This window comes from Cyprinodon tularosa, unplaced genomic scaffold (genome assembly GCF_016077235.1).
Source record: "Cyprinodon tularosa strain WSP-4 unplaced genomic scaffold, ASM1607723v1 ctg34, whole genome shotgun sequence".
Classification (NCBI taxonomy): domain Eukaryota; kingdom Metazoa; phylum Chordata; class Actinopteri; order Cyprinodontiformes; family Cyprinodontidae; genus Cyprinodon; species Cyprinodon tularosa.
Genome location: NW_024039052.1, coordinates 662,684 through 685,373, shown reverse-complemented (window position 1 = coordinate 685,373; position 22,690 = coordinate 662,684). Strand labels below are relative to the sequence as shown.

Sequence of the window (22,690 nt, the reverse complement as noted above, 5' to 3'; positions counted from 1 at the left end):
ACAAATGCAAAACACTGTACACTGTACTGTACAATCAATACTTAGAGGATGAATTACTGCTTCAATGCAGCTTTTGGTTAGAATCAGAAAAAAAATAATTGCCAAGCAGGTTTTTTGACATATTTAAGGAATTCTTTTAATGATGAGGTGCTACACGTAACCAGGCATACAGTTGACATAAAAATATTTGAAGATATATAAGATGAATTAACAAGGGCAGGGGTACAACAAAAAAAAATAGTACAACTATAAGCAGAGAAAGAGCAACGATGCAGAAAACATTCTGGAATTAAATTGAATAGTATTTACATGTGGGGAGAGTCTGAAACAGTTTGTGGCAGTTTGATCCTCTGCAGCCGGTCCGTGTTGTGGCAGCTAAGTACCACATGGTGACGGAGGTGATCTGCTCGTGGCTCTATTAAGATAATAACTAAGCCAATAGTGCTTTATTAGCAGACTTTAGCTCTAGTTAGGGGACCTAGTGCATTATCTCACTCTTGACATAGTCTATATTCTTGTTGGAGTTTGAGTCAGGCCACTTTGCTGGTCAATTGAGAACAGGCCATGGTCATTAAATCAGGTTTTTTGTATTGCTGGTGGAGTGGCCAGCTTCCAAGGCCTGCCAGAAAATTAAATCAGCATCTACAGGAACTTTATCACCAGAGGGAAGTGTGAAGTGCTCTAAAATTTCCCGTTGGAGACGGGGACTCTGATGAAATCGAACTGGATAAGACACGGTGGACCAGCCCCAAATATGATATGGCACCCAGATCAGCATTGGTTGTATAAACTTCACACTGAATTTCAAGCTAGATTTAGCTAGATTCTTTACCTTTCAACTCTTCCCCAACACCCTGGGACTCCGGTTTCTAAATACAGAGCAAAACGGACTTTGGTCTCAAAAAAGGAAATTCCACCACTAACCAAAAGTCAAGTTTCTTTCCTTGTAGGGATGCTTCTAATGGTGTCTGGCAAAAAAAAAAAAAACTGACCCAATACGAAGGCATAGCTGTATCTTAATCCATGAAAACTTCAGCAGCTTTCCATAAGTCCACAGAGGCAGGTGAACATGTTGCGGCCTTAATAGCAGAGAGCAAAGTTTGGAGAAAAAAAAGCTCCCCCAATCGTTGGGTAAAAAAAAAAGATTTAATCAATTTTGAATCGATTCCTTTACATTTTTACAAAATCAAGTACATGACGTTCACATTCAAATGAGCAGGAAAGATGCACTCAAGATGACTTTAAGCCAGACAGCTGCAAATATAGCCAATAGGTTGACTGAAGACATTAACAAATGGGGGCTGACCAGAAAACACTCTGTAGTTGTTAAAGACAACGCTGCAAATATGGTTTGTGCAGTGGAGATGATGCAGCTCATGCATGTCTGAGTGAGTGAGGCTTCACTTTTTCACTTTTCACAAACAAGTGCACTTATGAGACAGTTTTGTTCAAATTTAAACTTTCTGATTTAAACTTGATTTACAAGTTTGCACTGTGTTTAATATGACAGGAAAAAATAAAATACATCAGTATTTTAAAACACAGTTGAACCACTTTCATTATTGTAAAAACAGATCGAATCGAAATAAATCGATTTAGAACTTTATTAATCAAAATCTAATCGATTCAGGACTTTGGCGAAAATGCCCAGCCCTATCGCTGGTTATGTTATAACTGTTAGAACTATGGAAATATAGATAACCTGACTTTTAATGAGCATAACGGCCACAGAAACTGTGTTTTAAAAACACATTTACCTTCTCATTTGCACATAAACGGTAGTGGGAAGCTCTGAAAACGTGAACCCTGTGTTGGACATCAGCTCTTAGAGGCAGGCGAGCACAGTATTGTATACTCTGTGGTGAGTTTTCAGATAAAAAAAAAAAAATGTTTAGATACAACATCTAGTGACCATTTCCTGTCTTATTTGAGAGTTTGGTGACAAGACATGCACTGTTAACTGAGTTTAGGGTCTTCAGCGAGTAGTGAGTGAGCGAGCCCCTTCCTCCTACAAAACACTGCAGCTGCAGCCTGCTTCTGCTATCAGAAGGAGCAGAGCAACTTACCTGTTTCCCCATTGAATATGAGTCACTCATGTGCAAAGTTTCCACTGATCCCTTCTGAATTAACAAGTGGGATGTAATTCTTTGAACCTGTTGCACTAAAACAGATCCTCTCTGCATTTAATTCTTACACAACCAAATCAACTATGTTCCTCTGTTAACTGCCTTTAAGTTGAAATGGATAAAATAAATTGATTTGGTTTCAGTTAAGGTTAAAATAATCTGGAATGCTACAAAATGTTTCATAAAGTTTGTCTTGAGTTTTAAATGTATTGTGGGTGTTTTTAATCACATTCTGTCATAAGATGCATATTATGTGAATGTTCTCAAACCTCAAAAACGACTGAGGCTGGAAGTGATCAGCTGGGAACTGGGACAGTCTAGCCTTCAGCAGGAGTCCTGCACTCTCACCTCAGTGTAACTGAGATGTAACCCTGTGAGTTACACCAGCGTAACCCTGACAGCATGAGGCATGGGCCAGTGAAGTCTAAACATGATCTTTAACATTTTATTGTGATATGTGTAATATTTATCAGAGGAAAACACAGCGAAGCAATATGGCATCATTGCTGACTGGTCTAACAGAAAAATAAGTGCAATAAACAGCATATGACAAAGGTTTAAGTAAAAACAGCTCAAACTATTCTCATGAAACGGTAATATTATCCTTATTAATTTAGATTTTTTTTATTCTGTGCTCCTAAATTTTTTCATTTGGGAACACTTGTGCTTCTGGTAAAAATGCCAAGCCCTGGTCAGTAATTTTCTGCTCATTATCATTGTTCTGTTATTTAGTGAATATTCTTATTTTTCCCAAAAAAATACATTTTGGGGTTTTCATTTACTCTGAGACATAATTATTCAATAAAAAAAATTGAAAAAATTGAAAGCTTAAAATAGATTAGCTCTCATGGATTAAACAATTAAAATAATAGTTTCACTTGAAATTAGATGGAATTACTAAAATAAACAATAAAACCTTCTTTCATATTATATCTGTTAATAACTTCTCTATCTTGGTTGTTTTTAGTTTGAACTATCTGTCAGTTTCCCAGTTTTGTTGAAATGATTAGTGACCTGCTACACTAGCTCAAACATCCACGTTAAGCTTAGATCTACATTAGATGATTAAACAGCTGTTAGGACCTAATATTCTGGTATTATTCTTATATATGATTATTCTAGGTATTATGGTAAAAACTAGGTTAAAACTAATTATCCCAACATGAGATGAAGCTGTACTAATAACAAATATATTTTGAGATGATCACATTTTATTGCAACATCTCTTTTCTTCATGTAAATTAGGTAATCGGCTCCTTTCTAGATAACTTCATACCAACAGTTCTTTGCATGACATTCGAGTTTTTTAAAAAATGAAAATCCTCCAACTCCTAATCCTTCAAAGTCTGAATATAGTTAAGGTGATTAAAAGGGGAAATTTCAGGGGGCCTTCAAATGCTTCTAGATACTAAATAATTTATATGCACCAAAGATTGTCATCAAAGATTTATTCTCTTAAAGTAACCGCATTGTTTGGAAATTTTATTCTAAAAAGGGTCTTGAATTGAGCATAGGAAAGTTTACTTTAACCCATTTAGGCCTAAAACGCCTGGAAAAAACACCTTAAAAACCTATGGCCGATTTTAAAAAATACCCCTAAAACCTGAAGTTTTTCTGTAAATTCAGCAACTGTGTCAACGCCTAGTAAATTATTGATATCTCAGCTTCTGTAGCAGATAGAACTCAAAATATATTTTATCTTTGAAATTCTTCCAAAAAAAAAAAGTGAAAAGCAGTAATAAAAAAATAAAAAATTCAACCTTTATTTTTTCCATATGTGATCATGTCTTCATTGAGAATGTGCAATATAAAACGTTTTTAAAATAAAGAACAAACATTACATAAATAACTATCTGATGATTACTTATTAACAGTATTATTATGCATAATAATGCATATGTCTGTGTTATAAATTGCATACAACTTACCTCCAGATGGCCACAAATCTGTCCCGGGACATATTTTGGGGGAACTGCGTCCTGAAGAGAGGTTTACTCTGTCGCCAATAATCTCTTCGTACTGGCAACACAAGAAGTCCTATGCCCATACACAGCCCAATAAATGTCTTCATCTCCGTCACAGTCACGGGTGACCACTTTGCCATCTTTGCTCTTGTTGGAGTTTGGTTTGTTTGGTCACTGTACCTATTCGTCTCGGTAACAAGATGCATCCAAAGTTCTTCATTAAAAATATGCTCAAATGCCTGCAGCGGTGTGGTGTCTGCAGGCAAATCAACTTTCACTCCAGGTGTGCGGTTGAAAACACTCCGTGCATTGCGGTGGTAGTTCGATTGGTTCAGCGCGTTCAAAGTCATCATTTTCATCTATACCGTCATCAAAGCCGACACACTCCTCAAAATCACTGCCTTCCGACATCTCTTCTCTGTCAAACTCCTCCATGTTTGCTTGAAAAAAACTTCTTTCTTCTTGCTTGACTTATATGCTCTCCCGGCGTCAATGGTAGAATTACGCAACAGCGCCCCCGGCTTGAATGGTAGAAATGCGGTAATGCTTTCCCGGCCTAAATGGGTTAAACACAGAAGTTATGTTTTTTTTTTTTTTTTTTTCCTTTTTGGAGAACTGAGAGTAATGCGGCTGACTGAATCTTACTTACAGAGGAAAACGGAGGAGGCAGAGGGGCTGTTGACATTTTTGAGCCATTTCTCAAAAAAAAAAAACTCTGAGAGTGCTGACTTTACAAATGGGGAATTATCCTGCTCTCCTTCCATGGCTGAGTTTTACTCTGAACTGTTCCAGGTCAGTGTGGTGCTGCGGGCGGTGACAAAAACAGAAACCTGACTCTCTCTAAGACCGAACTTCAGACCAGAATTCCTTACTTTGATATCAGGCAACCATATGTTTGTGCATCTCATGGGGAAATTGCTGTTGGTGCTGCAGAAATCTAATACATGATTAGAATTTTCCAAACGTACGCCAACAGATTCTAAATATAATCACACATGCTCTGGATAAAAATTTAGCTTCTTTACATGTTTTTTTTTACTGATCAAGAACAGATATCATGGGTTTATTTGACCACTACTCTCTACATGCAGGTTAAATTTTGTTTTGCAATTCCAAAGCAGTCGCTGTCTGCCAGATGAAGTTGGCATTACTTCAGAGCTCTTTCAGAAATGGACCGACTCCAAACTGTCAGCTCATTTCTTTAACCTCCATCCTGTCTGCCGGTCCAGTTGCAGGGGTGCTTATCATCTCGTTCAGCCGTGAATATGCTGCCCTGAAATTGGCTTGGGGAACAAGGCACCAAAAATAGGGGGTTGGGTGACATTGATAATCTCTGCTAATGACACGTTAGCCGTGGCTTGCTCCGGAGGAGAGAGAGCTGCCTTTATCACACGCAGCTGTCTAAAGCTGACAAATTCTGCTTCGCACCATCAGGGCCGCTGCTTTCTGCTGATGAGAGCCACCTGAAATTTTGATGTGCGAGCGCGCCTCATTCTTTTTGCATATCTGTGGTCCCCTGATATAATGTGAGCCATTATAACTGTTTAAATCCAGTATGAGAGTTAATGATTATTCATGAAGACATACTTAACTTTAATTTTTCCTTCACTTTTGCTCCTCCAGGCCTACATCAGTGCCAAGCATGAAGGGGACAAGGTCATTGTGTTTGATAGGGCAAATGTGCTCTTTATCTTCAACTTCCACCCCAGCAAGAGCTTCCAGGACTACAGAGTGGGTGTAGAAGCACCAGGAAAGTATCCTTTTTTACTCTATGACATGTCAGGACTTTTTTTTATGTTTCTGACACTGACATTCCTTTCACACAATGTATGCAGTGCACAGTAATAATAGCCTTTTTACCAGACATTGTGACTCAAGTCTGTGGCTTAGTTGAGTTGTACTTCAGTTGTAAAAACAGAGATTTCAGACTCTTCAGACTTTTTGCTAAAAAAAACCCTCAAGATTTGAATCAGATGTGTGCTCTAAATATTGAAGACTTGCCCAAAAATCTAACATAATATATTTTAGGCTTGACTTACACTATGTCGATTTAAAGTGCTTCCTGTTTAATTTCATCAGATAGCCACAATGATGGGTGTTCAGCTTTTTAAAATATTTTTCTTTAAGCAGATATGTAAATTTCCCCTTTTTTCCCTTTTTTTAGGTTTATTAATGGGGATGGACCAAATAATTGATTAATTAGAAATTATAATTATGGCATGTGTTGCGCATTATTCTTCCTCTCATCATCATACACTTTGAATGTACATGTGTCTAATAATAATCATTTCAGTTCCTAAGCTACAGCAGCAGTTCTGTGGTTTTGGAAGAACTAATGCACGTGTTATATAAGTTTAGGCTAATTTTAGAGATTTCTTTTAGACGTCATGTCTGCGAAAAAACACTTTTTTTTTCTTTCTTTTTTTTTTCTTCTAAGGAAATAACTAACAGTATTTTACCAAGATAGTTAAACGAGCCTGAACTGGAAAGCTGCAAATCATCAATTCACACACACAAATGAACTCATAAACCTCCCAGAAAATATTACTGTACACATGGGAACTCTATGGGGAAGCGAGAACTGTATGCAAGTCCCCAGATAATGATGCCTCATTATACATATAATATGAATTTAAAGTAATAACAACATTCCACTTATATCAGCTGGACTGGGAAATGCTACAGAACTGCTAATGTAGCAGCTGATGTCATCTTTACTTTTCTTATTGTCAGCACTCTTCCAGAAATGCTCACATCGACAATATGTCAATCATTATAATTTGGTTCCTCACTGGATGCTAATACCGGTTATGAATATAGAGTGTTGGGAGCTGGAATGGGCACCATCCTTTTAGTTTTCAATTTTATCAGGACATAATGAAACAGATTTGTTTCTAAAAGGTTTTTTAGTCTTAACTTGAAATTTACAAAATCCCATTATAGTCAGAACTGGCATATTAAGACTGAAGCCAAAGTGGGGGGAAAAATGAGCGGAGAAACATTATTTCACACTGTATCCATATTAAATTCAAGGATGCAGAAAGGTTTAGTTAGGGGTAAGTTACGGTACGTATAGCTGTTAGACAAATGTTATTTATTAAAGCTCTTAGGCAACTTTGATAATACCAACTTATTGGGCCTGTTTGGAGCAGTGAAGATTATAAAGTCTGCACTCAGAAAGATGTCTGCTGAGCAGATGGAGTCTGCTCTGTCCTTTCCTCTAGCGGGCATCAGTGTTGTCACTCCAGTCCAGTTTATTGTTAAGGTGAACACCCAGATAATTAGAAGAGTCCACTATGTCAGCAGCAGTTCCCTGGACGTTCACTGCTGTCATTGTGGTGGGTCTGTACCTGCTCTACCTGCAGAGCTCCTTTGTTTTCCCCTCATTTTAAGTAATTTCAGAACTTCTTAAAGTAGCAGCCTGGGGAGTAGATGAAACAGTCTGCAGTGTAGAGGGGAAATGGGTATGGTGCCAGCACAGGCTCCTGTGGATCCCCTCGTGCTGCTGTGCAGCCTGTCACCCACGGCCTAATACCATATCCAAATGGTGGTTCACTTCTGACCCCTTCTTGTTCCGTAGACATCTTGGTTGGCTTGTGGTAGAAAGAACTGGAAAAATTTAAGAACAAGATCCTTGCATTGCTTCCAGCCTTGTTCAAGTGCATAAATCTTGGCGCAGCGGTGTAATGCTCAGATTACAGTGGTGAAATTGTGATTTATTTGGGTTTATTTTATTTTATTATAACTACAACATCTGAGGACCTTGGAGTCAGTGAGTCAACCATGACCTGAACTACTCCTTAAAATCTGACACAGACGTGAAGCTATCTGTTTTTATTCGCTAAGAGAGGAGGAGGCAAACAACAAGACAATGTTTTAAAACGAGGTACAAATCTAAAGAATTAGGAATCTAAGGAGAGTGAAGGTGATGCAATGGCACAGTCAAGGTCAATACTCCAGCCCAACTGAAACGTTAAGGTGGAACCTTAAAATAACCATGCAAAAAAAAGATATCTTGTAGACTTTAAAGTATTGATGACACAATTTTGATTTCATGTAATTTTGCTTTAAAATCACGCAGCTGGACATAGCGGCTGGTTTTATAGGTATTATGAACCAAATTGGTCTATTTTTAACACAAATATCGTACATTTAGTAGCTCTAGAGCAGCACTTTTGATAAACAACTAGTAAAAACCCATCTCTGTGTGCTGACATCAGAGGGAGAACACTCCCTCTGGGGATAGCTCAACATTTTATGATTGATATGGATGGAAACACTGAGATTTGTTCTAGAACATCTAGTCTGGAATTGGTTTGTGTGCTTTGAACCATCAGCCAGTTCAAGCTCAGGTAGTGATTTTTGAAGAATATGGAGGCATCACACCTTACAGATCAGGACCATGCAGAGCAGACCTGTAGCCTAAAGAGTTGGAAAAACAATGTAACTTCCACTGCTAATAACATTTTAATGATCCAGGATTTTTTTTAAAGATTCTGTGAATGCAGGTATGAACTTAAGGTGGAAGTCTGAATGTGTTGTGGGGGGTTTGATAAATTATGACGACGGTGGAATTTTGTCCACTTAAGGTTAGAGCTGATCAGTTTTACAACCTGGTAAAGATCAGACATTTATTATGTTCTGTGATGTAAAAAAGTTCATTTGAATGACACTAATTTATTTTCCATTACAAAAAAAAATCCCTTCTGTTTTAAATATTTATCCTCAGAGGCAAATTCTCTGAATTGTTTTGCTCCTTTGTCAGATTTGCATCACGCTCTCCTTTAATCTTCAGATTCGCTCTTGATGATTTGATGGGCTTGACTCGTCTCTTAATTAAACTTCTACATTTTGTCGGGGGTAAAAGACATTTTAGGGTACTAAAAATGTCCCCTGAGAAGATTCTAAGGCTGGGAAGTGGATCAGAGATTTAAGCACTCTGCGTGAGCCCTGTTAAAAATAAACGAGACTTGTAAAGACCCACAGTTTTAATGACTTTTTTCCCTCTCTGAGGCTGGCACTTTTGTGTCGTAATTGTTGAGAGGGAATATGAGTTGGTTGTTTTCTGTATTGTTGTTATGCTGTTAGAGAGAAATAATATCAGAGCCCAGTGATTCAGAAAGACTCTGTTTAGCAACATTGGTTGTCTGGAATTTAATGAGTCCCCCAGTTGTGATTGCAGCAGGCGTAGTGATCAGGGACGTGAAGGGGGACAGGGAGCTGACAGATCTGTATTTTTCATCGTGGACATGGTTCCCTTATGAGGCTGACTGTAGCTCACACCATCCGTCTCCCATGTGGACATGAGGCTGTGCTGCTTTGGCTGCCATTAAAATACAGAGATAATGAATATGAGTCTATTCCAAGTTTGTTTGCCTTTGAATGCTAGCTGCTAAAATCCTAACATTTTCTAATGATGTTGTGAGTTAAAGTATCGTTTTCCCTTTATAATTGTGTCATAACAAAACCATTCAAATACATTTAAATACATATGAAAAATAAAAAGTAAAAGATTTAGATTTAGACTAACTTTTTTGTAATTTTGTATAAGCAGTGTGCACAAAACGAAATTTAATGCATACAGTGTTTCAGCAGTGAATGAGCAGCTTACAACGGTGAAATTAACATTTCTATTTACAGAAACATTGAGTTGAGTTCTATTTGAAGGGATTTGAAAATTTGCCATGTAGGGCAAATCTGATGTTTACAAGTGTGATGCTGTGTCTTTATACGTGTCTTGATTAGAATTTCAACTGTTCAACAGTCTGATGGCAGCGGGGAAAAAAGCTGTTGCAGAAGTCATTAAATTATTATTTTTTAAATTAAGGCCTTAATTGGCATTAAAATTAATTTAATGTGTTTATTGTGGCATTTAAAATGCTTTCTTAAAATTTTTTTTTATAAAAACAGTTTCGTCAGACATATTATATCATGATATATTTGCATGGAACTGCTTCCGGTTGATCGCAAAGCTGTATGTTCAGAAAAGAAGCTTGAGTCGGAGAAAAAGGTAGGCAATGGGGGAGGAAAGGCAAATTTCAACAAAAGTGGCTGGAAAACGAGGAATTCGGGACATGGCTGCAGCCTGTCGACGGGTACCTGTTCGTGGCATTAAAATAATTTCTGAGAGCATTAAAAAGCACTAAATTCGAGTTATTCATTCCTGTATAAACCCTGGATAAAGTATTAAAAGATTAAATGTTATAATATATATATTCATTATATTTGGAAGCGTTCGCATTTTTTACATTAGAGATTCAAACATCCGTTTCCTGTATGGGCTGTATGTGATATATATCAGCAGAAATTTCTAGTTAACCATTGTTGGGATATGGAAGGAAAATGATGCATGTTGGAGAAGAAAAGCATTTAATATTAAGTGGTTGCTTAAGTAAATGTTACGTAACACTAGAGGAACTGTAGAGATCCACAGCTCAGGTGGGAAAGAGCAACATTTAGTTGTGCACTTGTTTGTTCTATAAGGAGAGAGAAAACGGCGTTTGCTGAAGGAATGCCAAAATAAGTCAGTTTTTCAGTTTCCTACAAGCCGTGTGTGTAAAGCAGCAAACATGCTGTGTGAGTTTTCTCCTCAACTGGGTCATAGAAGCTGGTCAGACCTAATAGGAAGGAGGATGCTTCTACTACTTCCCTTCTACTACACAATTATACACTACTTTCTGATGGTCTGTCACATACAATCTCAATGAAACACTCTGGTGTTTGTGCATATTAATACTTTTTGCAAAGCATTGGTTGATGCTTTTGTTGTGAGTTTGTTTGATGTGAGATAATTGTACTTTTTGCCTCATGTTTTTAGCTAGATGTCGAGGGGGGTGAGTCTTGGGCAAAGCGCTAATAGCCAAGCTGCACAGTGTCTCTAACATCGTTTTTGAGGATTTATTTTCATTTATATGGAACCACATATTTTCCTCCTGGTGCTTCTTTTGATGTTTAAGGAGAGGCCTCAGACACTGGGTGTGGGTTGAGAAGAAATGCAAATAAATGTGAGGGCAAAGCTCTGGCTGTCATTATACAGAGAGGCGGTAAACACATAAAGGCAAATGTGCTGTGTGTGTGAGCAAGGTAAATGTGCTGCGTGTATGAGGAGATGCAGATCCTCCGATGGGAATGTGTGCAGAGGATCCAATTAGAGGAGAAGACAGATGAAAGTGCCACTCTGAGGCAGAGGAGGTAAACAAGACAAGCTCAAAGAGTCCAAAAGTGCTTTTTCATTACATTCAGCTGTCATATACTTAAACTTTCTTCTACCTGCGTGAGGGTCAGGGTGTCACAGTGGAGCTCTGCGCTGCAGCCATATCTAGAACTATTATAATGGCTCGATGAGGCTGACCATGCTGTGCACCACTGAAAATTGATCCACCAAGGAATGATGCTTCCTTCGGCAATGTAGCAAGTATCATATTATACCAAAGTGTCCCTCCAGACTGCAAAAAAAAAAAAAGACATCACTGAAATTCCTTTTGTTGCTTTCTGTCACATGTTGGATGCTTCCTGCGTTTTAACACAGGTCTCCAGGTGTTATTTCCCACCTGTGTAGCTTCCGTAGTAATTACTTTCGATAAGTAAGCATGCTGTTGCCAGGCGGAAGGATGTTTGATGTGTACAAGAACTTTTTGCTTAAACAGTACCCCTCATATTTTTGGCACGCTCTTTAAAAATGTGGGGGGGGGGGGGATTTCTAAAATACAATCATCCTCTATCGTAGTTACAAATTACCCACCAGAACTGTGAGATAAACACATCCTTTAATCCAAAATTAAGAAACAATTGTTTTAATATCCTTTATATATATATTACCAAAAGTTATACAACATAAACCCATTTTTCCCCCTCTGTGTCTTGATTTAAAGTGCTTCGTTTTACTACAAGCCTTTGATCGTTGTTGCATTGTGTATACATGAGTGACTTGAGCTCATTTGTCTTTGCAACACTCAAAGCAAAAAACAAATGTTATGAAGTGTGTTAATTTCTATAATAGAAATCAATCAAAGATATCTGCAGTCTGAGCAATCATTGAAAGCATTTTAATGATCACCTAATCTGTTCAATCATTGGAAAAAAAGTAAAACAACTACAACTTTAGAGGAGAAAGCGTGGGCAGCACTTATACAGAGCCTTTAAGTTATTTATGCTTCCTGCCAGGGATAAGCTCTAAAACCTAGAACCTTTACTGCATGCTTCCCCACCCGTTCTCTTTCTGCCTGCTTCCTGTGTGGAAACTAAACATAAAAAACAGGAATGCATTTTTAAAAAGTAGAAGAACTCAAGTTTATATAGCTACAGTACGGTTTTCAGGATAGTAAGGGAAGTAAATTAATAGGAACTGCAGCAAATCGTTAAGTTTGAGATAATGCCACTGCAATGAGAGGTTTATTTTAATGCTTTTTAACTCTAGTTTTAATAACATCTCAACATACTGAATTGTCATGATATTTCTCATTAAAGTGAGGTCTGTGCTGTCAGCCTGAGTTTCGCTAATGAAGTAAGTCTAAGCCAGTTTTAAAGGCGCCACTTTACCTAAACTTAAACCCCTAAATATTTATTTTTCTGGCAGTTTGAGCTAAAATTATTTATGATTTAACCTAAAAGGTGGTTTCTGATACTCAATGAGATGGTCACATTTAAAAAAATTAAAAAAAGAAATTTGTAAAAAAGTGTATAGCTTACTGTATTGTTAAATTGCTTACTACTGTAGCTTTTTGTGCTTTTGGGTGTTTCTGCTGCTATTTAAACTTTTTACCTTTGATGACAAGCTACAAGTCTTTGAGGTTGGACGTCATTGTTGCCATCACCCTAGAATATAGCTTCCTCTCCAGATACTCCAACAGATGCGAGTTGGGACTGTGTAAAATTTCTTACTCGGTAAAAAAATAAAGTGATAAAGACAGACAAACAAAATACAAACTGCAGGAATACCATGTCTGGTCAGATATTAGCCACTAAAAAAAAGCTATATTCTGCATCTGCTTTGGAGCATCTAGGCAAAATTAGTGTTGTTATACTCATACACAAATGTTAAAAAAATAAAATAACAAAAAGTGACACAGTCTGAATATCTCATGAAACTCAAACTGAAAAAAAAAATCATAACTTCCTGCTATTTCAATGTATGGAAGCACAATAAAGTGTTTATTCCAATCAATATTTGTGGCAGATTGGACTCTCTTGGATTTAAACATAGCGAAAACCCAATGTATAGAAAAGTAAAGTTTGACATGGAGTATTCTTAACTAATAAAACATTCTTAGACACAGCTGGTGTTTTTTTTTTTTTTTTGTAATCATCTCATGTCTACCTTAAAATTTTTTTTAAAATAAAACCCCTTTTAGTAATCCCAAATATGTATTAACAGTATTTAAAACCAAAAACGGTATATTCAGTATTTTATTATTTTAAAACAAGGTCCAGTCACTGTAAAACAGGGAACTCAAAGCACAATGCAGGCTGCAGAAGAAAGGAAGAAAGTTTGAGTAAAGACGCCCTGTGCAGACAAGCTGCTGCAGGTTGTCAGCTTGTAACTCGTCTCTTTTCTAAAAGATCTTACAGTATATAATACTTTTTTCACTTGATATTGGAAGCTACAGAAGCTAACAATTTTTTACTTTGAGTTGGAGGCGGGGCGGTCTAGTGGTTAGGGCATAGAGCTTGGAATCCTGAGGTTCTTAGTCCGAGCCCCACTCCGACAGACCGCCACTATGGCTCGCTGAGCAAATACCCTTAACCCCACACTGCTCCCTGGGCGCCCCACGATGACAGCCAACTGCTCTCCAATGGGATGGGTTAAATCCAGAGGTAAATTTCTCCAATGTGAGATCACTAAAGTTCACTTATTATTATTTATTATTATTATTATTAAGCTCTTGATCCATCGGGATCAATCCATAGTGACACATTCAGTTGCCATTTGACCCTTTTGTAGTTTCTTAAAAGCTTTTTCGATGTGTCTCTTTTTCTTTATATTTTTTTCTGTGAGGGAAAGGAGTAAAACAAGTTACGCAAAGCCCTTCATCGAAATATATCGGTCATTAAAATGCAGTGGCCGTCGGATTTTTAGTGCCATCTCGCCCATCAATGTTATTTATTTTCTCTCCATCTCATGGTGGACACAATCTTCAGACAGCGGTCTTTATCTGTCTGTTAGTGTATTTGAAATCCCAGCTGGATTCCATCATGAAAGCTGTACCTGTAGGGGCAGATTGCTCTTTGATTTACACTGTGCCAATAGGCAGTTGTGATTGTGTCAGGTTATCATTCTTCCTTTCTGTCTGAGCTTTTCCTGAGCTGCCACACAGAATAATTCAACTGTGGATGGGGGATCACTTTCTCACAAGAAATTAGATCAAAATAAGCACTGGAATATATAAATATTATCATTTTAGATAAGGCTAGTAAAGGTACAATGTGTTCCTTTTTCTTTCTAAACTTTGCTTGCGGCAGACTGGTCTTAAATGTATAAATATGACTGCACTTTTACAATAATTGCCCTAGCGGCAACAACAAAAGCACTTTTAGTGTCTAGAAGCGACACTGGGTGACCATAAAAACAGTCTAAACGGAATAAAATATTTGTATAAATCGTTAGTGGATCTTTTTCTGCAAATTTAGCAAAGTGTTTTAGAACAAAATATGATCATTTATTGTGCTACAATGGAGAAGTTTAGATATAACAGTAGCAGTAAGGGAAAGCTTAGAATAGAATAAATGTATTGAAAATGCTAGGATTAAATAAAATGTTTATCAGCGTAGGTTGGTTGGAATTCTGTAAAATGTGCATGTATAACTGCATAAATAAAAAAGTACCTGTTGCAGAAAAAATAAATTTATCCAATTTCCGTCAAGCAAATAAGTGACATGGATTTTGTTGGGAGCAGTGATGCTAATAAAGGAAGAATCTACAATAATTCTGCCTTGTGCACCTAAGTTGCAACATAAGAGAAAAAGGGCATATGTCATGTTTAAAGTAATATATTTCCTATCACTGTGGTCTTACACAGCAGCTCACCTGTTCAGAAGACGGTTCTGAAGGACTATAGTTGTGAAATGCTTATGTAACAAAATGTCGCATAGTGATAACTCAAACTAGGCATCAGCACATAGCAAATAGTCCATAGGTCTTCAACCTCAGTCTCCTGGGCCCGCTCTACAGGATGTTTTAGGCGTTTCCCCTACCTCCACATACACCCTACTTAAATAAAACAGTGATTAACAGACCTCTCCAGCCCTTGGAGTCTGCTGAGAAGGAAATATGGTCATTTGATTCAGGTGCACTGAAGTAGGGAAAACATGTAGGAAAGCAGGCCCCTGAGGACCAGAGCCCAAGACCTGGTCCTCAGGGGCCCACTTGAATATACTTCTTTGATGCCCAACTCTCCTGTTCCAGTTTGAGCTCATAAATTAAAAAATTCTTAAACAAACTAAATTAAAACAATTGCAGGGGTAAGCAAAGTGCGGTACATAAAATAGGTAAAAAATAAATACGATTATAATAGACATCATAACCAGATTCACAACAAGAGTACTACTATACAAAACTAGATATGTGTCAAAAGCCAAGGAATAAAAATGTTTTTTTTTTTTTAAGAGATTTAAAAACATGAGGCCAGTCAGACACAATGTAGGAGCCGCTACAGAAAATGCTCTGTCCACTCTGAGCTTCAGCCTAGTTTTAGGGATGGCTCAAAGCAGCCTATCAGCACATCTATGTGATCGAAGAGGACAGTAAGGCTGAAGCAGCTCAGATAGAAATGGTGATGCAAGGTTGTTCAAACATTTGAAAACGAATAAGATGCTTAAAATGAACAGGGAGCCAGTGAAAGGATGCCAGGTTAGGGGAAATATGCCCATGTCTGCAGATGTGAGTTATCAAGCAAGCAGCCGAGTTCGGCACAAGCTGCAGACGAGCACAGACACCTCACCAATACAAGCATAGAGTGCGTTACAGTAGTTCAGAAGAACCGTGATAAAAGCGTGGACTAATTTCTCCAGGTCTTGGCTTCACTTTGGCTGTTTCACAAAGTTGATTAAACTTTTCTGACCTACACTGCTGATCTGTTTCTCAAATTTAAGATGCAATTCAATGTTTAACCTCAGATGTAGTGACGCAGTCTATGAGATAAACTGACAGTGAACCTGACGGCACCTCAGACCAAATAACATAACTTCTGTCTTGTTCTTGTATAGACCACGGAAATTAAGAGAGAGCCATGCTTTCTGTCATTGTCATTCAGGCAATGCATGAGTGACTATATTGTGTTATTTTGTACAAACAAAATAAATCTGACAGTCATCAGCATATCAGACAAGCACAATTGAAAAGGTCAGGAGAATTCTTTTATAAAGTCAGTATGGTGATACCATTAAACTTTATTTGGTTTCTGAAGATGTTTGAGTTGAAAGTTATTTCAAGCTTAAGCTGCCTCGGAGGGTTGTAATTTAAAAAAAAAAGTTAATTAGGAAGTTATTAGGTATTATATAATACCTAATACCAAACATTGACACAGTTAAGTATTTTAGGTAAATATGCAGGATAAATTTAGCATTTTTTTCGTTTGTAGATGAACATTGACCAAAGAAAATACTGCCTTGCCTGATTAACTATATGCCTACAAACACCCATAATTGTTACTGGTCTGGCTGTTTACTCCCTGTTCAAGCTGTAATCTCAACCTTGGTGTAAACTCTTTTTGTTTTCACCCCTTAAATGTGTTTTTTTTTTTCCCCTTTAAATCCTTAAAGTTCCTTCTCTTCACCCCACGGTCCATAAATATTTTTTTTTAGCAATATTGCATACTGAATCTTTTCTCCTTTGTGATTAGTAAATGACTACACATTCACTAAGTATGATTTCCCAATATCAAAATGTGGTTTAAAAAAAATATCTGTTGTGACTTAATAATATCAGAGAGTAATAGGTGTCCATATGGCTTTGTTAAAAATGTTACATCATCATTAATCAGAAATTAACATCTGCTTTTAAGGCCGTGTAAAGAAACAAACTAAAACAACATGTTTCTGTTAATAAAAATGTGTGTAAAAAAATAATATCCGATTTAAAGACCAAAGGAAATGGTTGATTGATTCTACACTTTAGAATATATTGTTGTTTGTTTTTGCTTTTTATGGTTTCTGGCTCTAAAATATGAAAGTTGGCCTCTAAGTCCACATTCGAAGGTATTATTCCTTAATCAGATTAAGATTTTTAACCTTGCCTAAATTCAAACTGATAGAGTATATATAGTTTTTAATAACATAATTATATATAAGGAAACCTCGAGACAGAATAGTACTTTGTGTTTCAGATAAATAGGATTTATGGGGATAACTGATAAAAGATGAAAAGGAAACGCCATAGCTGCAGAGCTGAATCTGTAGGCTTTAACTGACAAGTTAGTACAGCAGAAAGCCTCTGTTATTGCAGCTATAATGCAGATGAACTTGTGCTTGGCCTTGATGGAGGTGGTTGTGCTTTTTTATGACTGTTTTCATCGTTATATAACCCACCTTGGATATAGTGAAGCTCTATTAAATTTCTTATCAGAGGTTAAAAACTGTATTTATACAGTATCTTATTGATGTTTAAAGTTACTTTTAGGTTTAGGGCACATTGTGCATGATTTTAATTTTTAAATAGAATAGATAAAACTTTTGTATAATCTTACTTTGAAAGTTAAGAACTTGTGTTATTGAGTTCTTAACTTTTGAGTCATTTGTTCCATCATATGTATTTCATTCAGAATTCTCAGCCATTTTCCTTGCGTTTTAGATCCGACTTATTCCATTTTTTCGTGATTGCTTTTTTCTTTTTAAAGCTGCCAACAAAATATTCAGTAAATATTTGTCTTGTTTTTGGAAATTTCGCTTCCAGAATACAGAAACAAACAAACCTTTGAGATATCATAGCCCAGGACCAGAAAAAGTTTAGCATCTTCCCAAAAATGTTCTAATGTTAGGCTAAACCAACAACTAAGGGGATGATCAACATTTAAAGCTCCACGTTATTTTCAATATCTCTTTGGTGCAGATGGTATTCAGCCCTAATTTATAATGACTTTAACAAAGAATCGTAAGTTATTTTAACAGTATAATCTTCAAACATGTGACAAAGTACTTGTCGGCTGAGATTTCCAGATATGTGACTAATTAGCCTATCCATTCAGACCTACTTACACCATATACACAGTATATTAGCATGGAAAAGGGCCCAATTTCAAAGGTGGGTCTTAAGAAGTTGGGGGAAGAAGTTTAGAACCGATCCGATAACTCTCGAAATGTAACACAAACATTTCTTTATAAAAAGTTAATCTTTTAGAGCAGCCAGAGATTTTAAAGTCAGAGAAGCAATGCTGCATTATCGGTCTGCCTTCAGGGATGTGACTGGTCCGATCTATTTTAGACCAGAGACCCTTAAGGTTTAGACTCAATGACACCCCTTCTAAGTCAGTCGGTCAAGCTGGCCATGCTAGGGGCCAATGATCATCAGAAATATTTAATCCAAGTTCGGTCTCCCATTTTAATTTCAGCCTGTGAGGTTGTAATCCCCTTTCTCTCCACCAAGAATAATTTTTCTGCATTTCTTAGGTTTCTCTTCCTTCTAAAGATCGCTCTTTGTTTTTCCATTGGGCCATATAATCTCTGTTGTACCAGCTAAACATGGGCCTCATTTGTGTAGAATAGAAAAATACCTTAAAGTTGGGCAGAGCTAGCCTCTCCTATGGTTCCATTTAACAAAAAGAACTTTACCATCATATTCTGAACAGTTTTTTTTTTTTGCTATCTGTATGGACAACATGACTAGGTAACGGAGCCAGAGAAGAACATTCATTATAATGGTCTCTATTCAAGAACCCATTTCTTGAGAAGGACCGCTCACCAATGGAAATATTCCCAATTTCTTATTTAATTAGCTTCATGCAGTACATCTATTTCTTTATTAAGAAAACCCCAAGAAATTTCACTTTTGTCATTTTCCAAGCCAGATTATGTTCCAATATGCTTTTGAATGGGCTATAATTGAATGTAAGAATTTTTGTTTTATTCATGTTAAGCTTGTATCAAGTGCAGAAGCCAAAGAGCTCTAATTGATCTAGCAAACCAGGAATGTTTCTAGGTCCTCTAGATAGCAGATAGACAAAAACTCCAATGATGTGTTCTTCAGCCCAGTCTCAATTCCCTTAAGTTTTTTTTTTTCTGCTTTACTTGTACCAGTGGTTCAGTGAAAACTAAAAATAAGGTTGGTTAAAGACAACAACTTTACCTAGTTATTTAAAGGTTATGATCCCAGTGAGACTACTACACACAAACAGCAAGGATAAAAAAAAAATGGAAGAGTTTTTGTTTTTTTCTGCATTTAACTGCTTTATTTGGTCCTTAATCTTTAAGTACTTGATATAGAAATGTATAATTCTGTCAAAGGCCTCGGACGACGTTTTATTATGAAATATAAAACTGGCTTTTGTCTTGAGGTACCAATATGATTTTACCCGGCAGGCCCTGTCTTAATTTCTTTAAGGCAGATGTATTTTTTCGAATATCAGCACAGGAAAATGGCTACTGCTACAGTCAGAGGGATAGTATAAAAGTTCAAACTGTGGAAACAAAGAAGTATAAATGTCACTCTTTAGCTGGAAATATTTGCTTTTATCCAATTAGAAAAGTGATCAAATGAAGGTTGAAGGTACACTGCTGGATGGACTTGATGGAGATTTATTGAGAAAATGCCACATCACCTTAGATTTTTTCACCACAGCAGACAGTGTTAATATTATAGTTTGCTTTTGTTTGTTTTGTTTTTTTATCTAAAGAAGACCAAATTTCAGTTGAACTTGAATGGTCTTGCTGGCAAAGATTGGTTTGAACAAAACACTTTATCAGCCAGGGATCCAAGTCTAAAAAAAAAAATATGTATATTGTATTGAAAAAGGCAAAAATGTTTTGCTGTGGAAATTTAATACATGTACTTAAACTTTGCATTCTTCCATTTCTGGATAAAATCTCATTCAGTGAATGTCAAATCTGCTTACATTGTACAAATGCAGTTGGCAGCTTGATGCGTGCTGTATTTCAAGCATTTTGAGATGCTGAGTGCAGAAGTCAGTCACTGTAGAAAATGTATTCATTTTACTTTTTCATAACCTGTCTCTTGTTTGTGTTTTTTCCCCCTAACACTAATTTGTTTCTCACTGATGTGGCTTAAATCAGAATGCATGCTAAAATTGACTCTGAAAAGACTAGACATGGCATTTACAAAACTTACAAGGCCATGCCACGTTCTTTAGATGTGTGCACAGAGCTCACTTAACTCTTGTTTACCCACAGCAGCAACTTATTGCTTCAATATAGCTAGAAAAAAGGTAACAATGAGCTTATAGAGGAACTAAGTGGTAGCTGGAGCTGAAATAGTGGTCATGGCATGATTGTTTTCGGGTCATCAATGACTCTAATCTTCAAGCTTTTGGTCTGCCTACTTTTCTCTTTGGTCATTGGGTAAAACTGATTGTGTTCTTTAATCTACCTCTTTATTCACACTGGCTGTATTGATCACAGAGCTTTACAGCTGAACTGCAAACTGTCTCTGCAGCCATCTGTAGCCACTAACAAAGACGTAATCGCTCAAACCCTTCCAACTACCAATTTGTGTTGGTTCTCAGTCCTTGTAGAGGGGTTTGATGGGGAACTCTAAATTACTGTAACTATGCCTCATTTCCAGGACTCTCTGTGAAACTGACACACACTGATACACACATACGTCCAGACATAGATGTGAGTTGGTCTCGATATTAAAACTACTGACAGCTAGTGTGAATAACGTTGATTATTTTATTACAGTGGCCCCTGACAAGGGGGAGGGATATACTTTGCGGTGAGTGAACACTCAGTTTTTTTTAATCTGATGTGTTGAAAGCAGGGGAAATGGACTAGTGTAGGAATCTGAGTGACTTTAACTGTGGGCAAATGGACATAGTTTGACGAGTAGCTGAGAACAACCCCAAAAACAGAACGTGGTACTGTAGATAAAACGCAGTGGTTAGTGCAGTGCCTGCAAAGAACTGGAGAGCCAGTAATCCATTGTTGTATTCATGTGTACCCAAAACTTTAGAGAGCAAACACTCAACTATCTTTTAACAGTATTGCTCTTGTGATGCTGATTCTTTGAAAAATAATACAAGCAGGGATAGAAAAAATGATCTGAACACACAGGGAATCAGTCTGACCTGTTATGTACTTTTGGCCCATATCGTCAATAATTTCACATAAACATTAGGTTTTCTGACCCTTTGTTTATCTGACAACAATATGTGTTGGTGAAAAATATACATACTGGTGAAATTAATGGTATAGTATTTTTGTGAATATTTCACCTAAAAGATTATGTAATCAACTCAATGTCAAGATCAGAAAGATTTCATGTAAACATGTCAGACTGAAGTGCAATCCGATTCGGTCCGATCGGAAAGAATCTCATTTTGAAAGAGAGAGGACATTTTTGCAGATCGGTATCCTGATTGGCTTCCATGTAGCTTTTTCCTTTACTACGAATCATCATCCCCTAGCTTTTGGTCCTTGTGGCTCTAAATGTATAATGAAGGAGTGTTAGTTATCACTGAGACACTCACCGAACTAAAATCACCACCAAAACCAAAGGTATGGATAGAACAATATGACAAAGGACGATCAGGGTCAAAACTAAATCAACAGACACAACTTAAGAACTCAATAAAAATGTGCGGGGCAGGCAGCAAGAGTAGCTAAAGTTGAGGATGAATGGACAAATATAGGTTGTTTACATAGCAGGCAGAATCTTCTACTACTAAAGCGTTTCTGGAAAATTAGAATAGTTTTGCTTAAATTATTTCATCTGATTGAACGCTTGGTACATGTATACACACGTCATGATCAGATCATTTAAACGGATTTTGAATTTCCGATCAACCGATATTTAGATCAGATCCGAAATTTTTTCATGCGTAGCTACTGATGCAAGTTGCATGGAAGCAGACATGGGCAATGTGGAGTCAACAAGTCATCTCCATGTCATGTATTTGTTCTACCCAGCCCCTGAAGCAGGTGAGTCCAATCTTCACCGTGAATTAACCTGTGCAGATTGGACTCACCTGGTTAATTGGCTGGGTAGATTAAATACATGACATGGAGATGACTTGTTGACTCCACATTGCCCATGTCTGCATGGAAGCAAATTAAAATCCTCAGTTCTTATTTAGATTTATTTGTAAATGGAATGCTTGTATCCACTCAGTTAACATCTATATTTATAATATGACCATGATAACTTAGCTAAATAATACAAGTGATTTTGAAAAAAAATAAAAATAAAAAATGAGGCCTTTGTGCTGCTGATTTGTGGTGGGTGGTTCTGCTGCCAGGAGCTTGTACCCCGCCTGTCAGCCAGGGCTGCTGGGTTGTGGGCTTAAGCTGTGCTGGGATTGGGTAGCAGCAGGTTTGGTATCCTGCTTCTCTCCCCCGGTCTCTCCGACCTTGTACCCACTGCTGCGGTGCTCACAGCTGATATAACTCTGGGTTAGGTAAATAGCTACTTCAAGGCACCACATGGCGTCTGCCTGC

The 22,690-nt window shown here is 37.2% G+C and overlaps 1 protein-coding gene across 1 annotated transcript in view; it reads left to right on the top strand.

The window, feature by feature from the left end:
* gbe1b (glucan (1,4-alpha-), branching enzyme 1b) overlaps window positions 1–22,690 on the top strand; it is a 159,808-nt gene that overhangs the window by 113,260 nt on the left and 23,858 nt on the right. Inside the window, exon 14 of the mRNA XM_038294400.1 lies at window positions 5,714–5,844. Within this exon, the coding sequence (XP_038150328.1) occupies window positions 5,714–5,844 (131 nt within the window). The remainder of the gene's footprint in view (window positions 1–5,713; window positions 5,845–22,690) is intronic.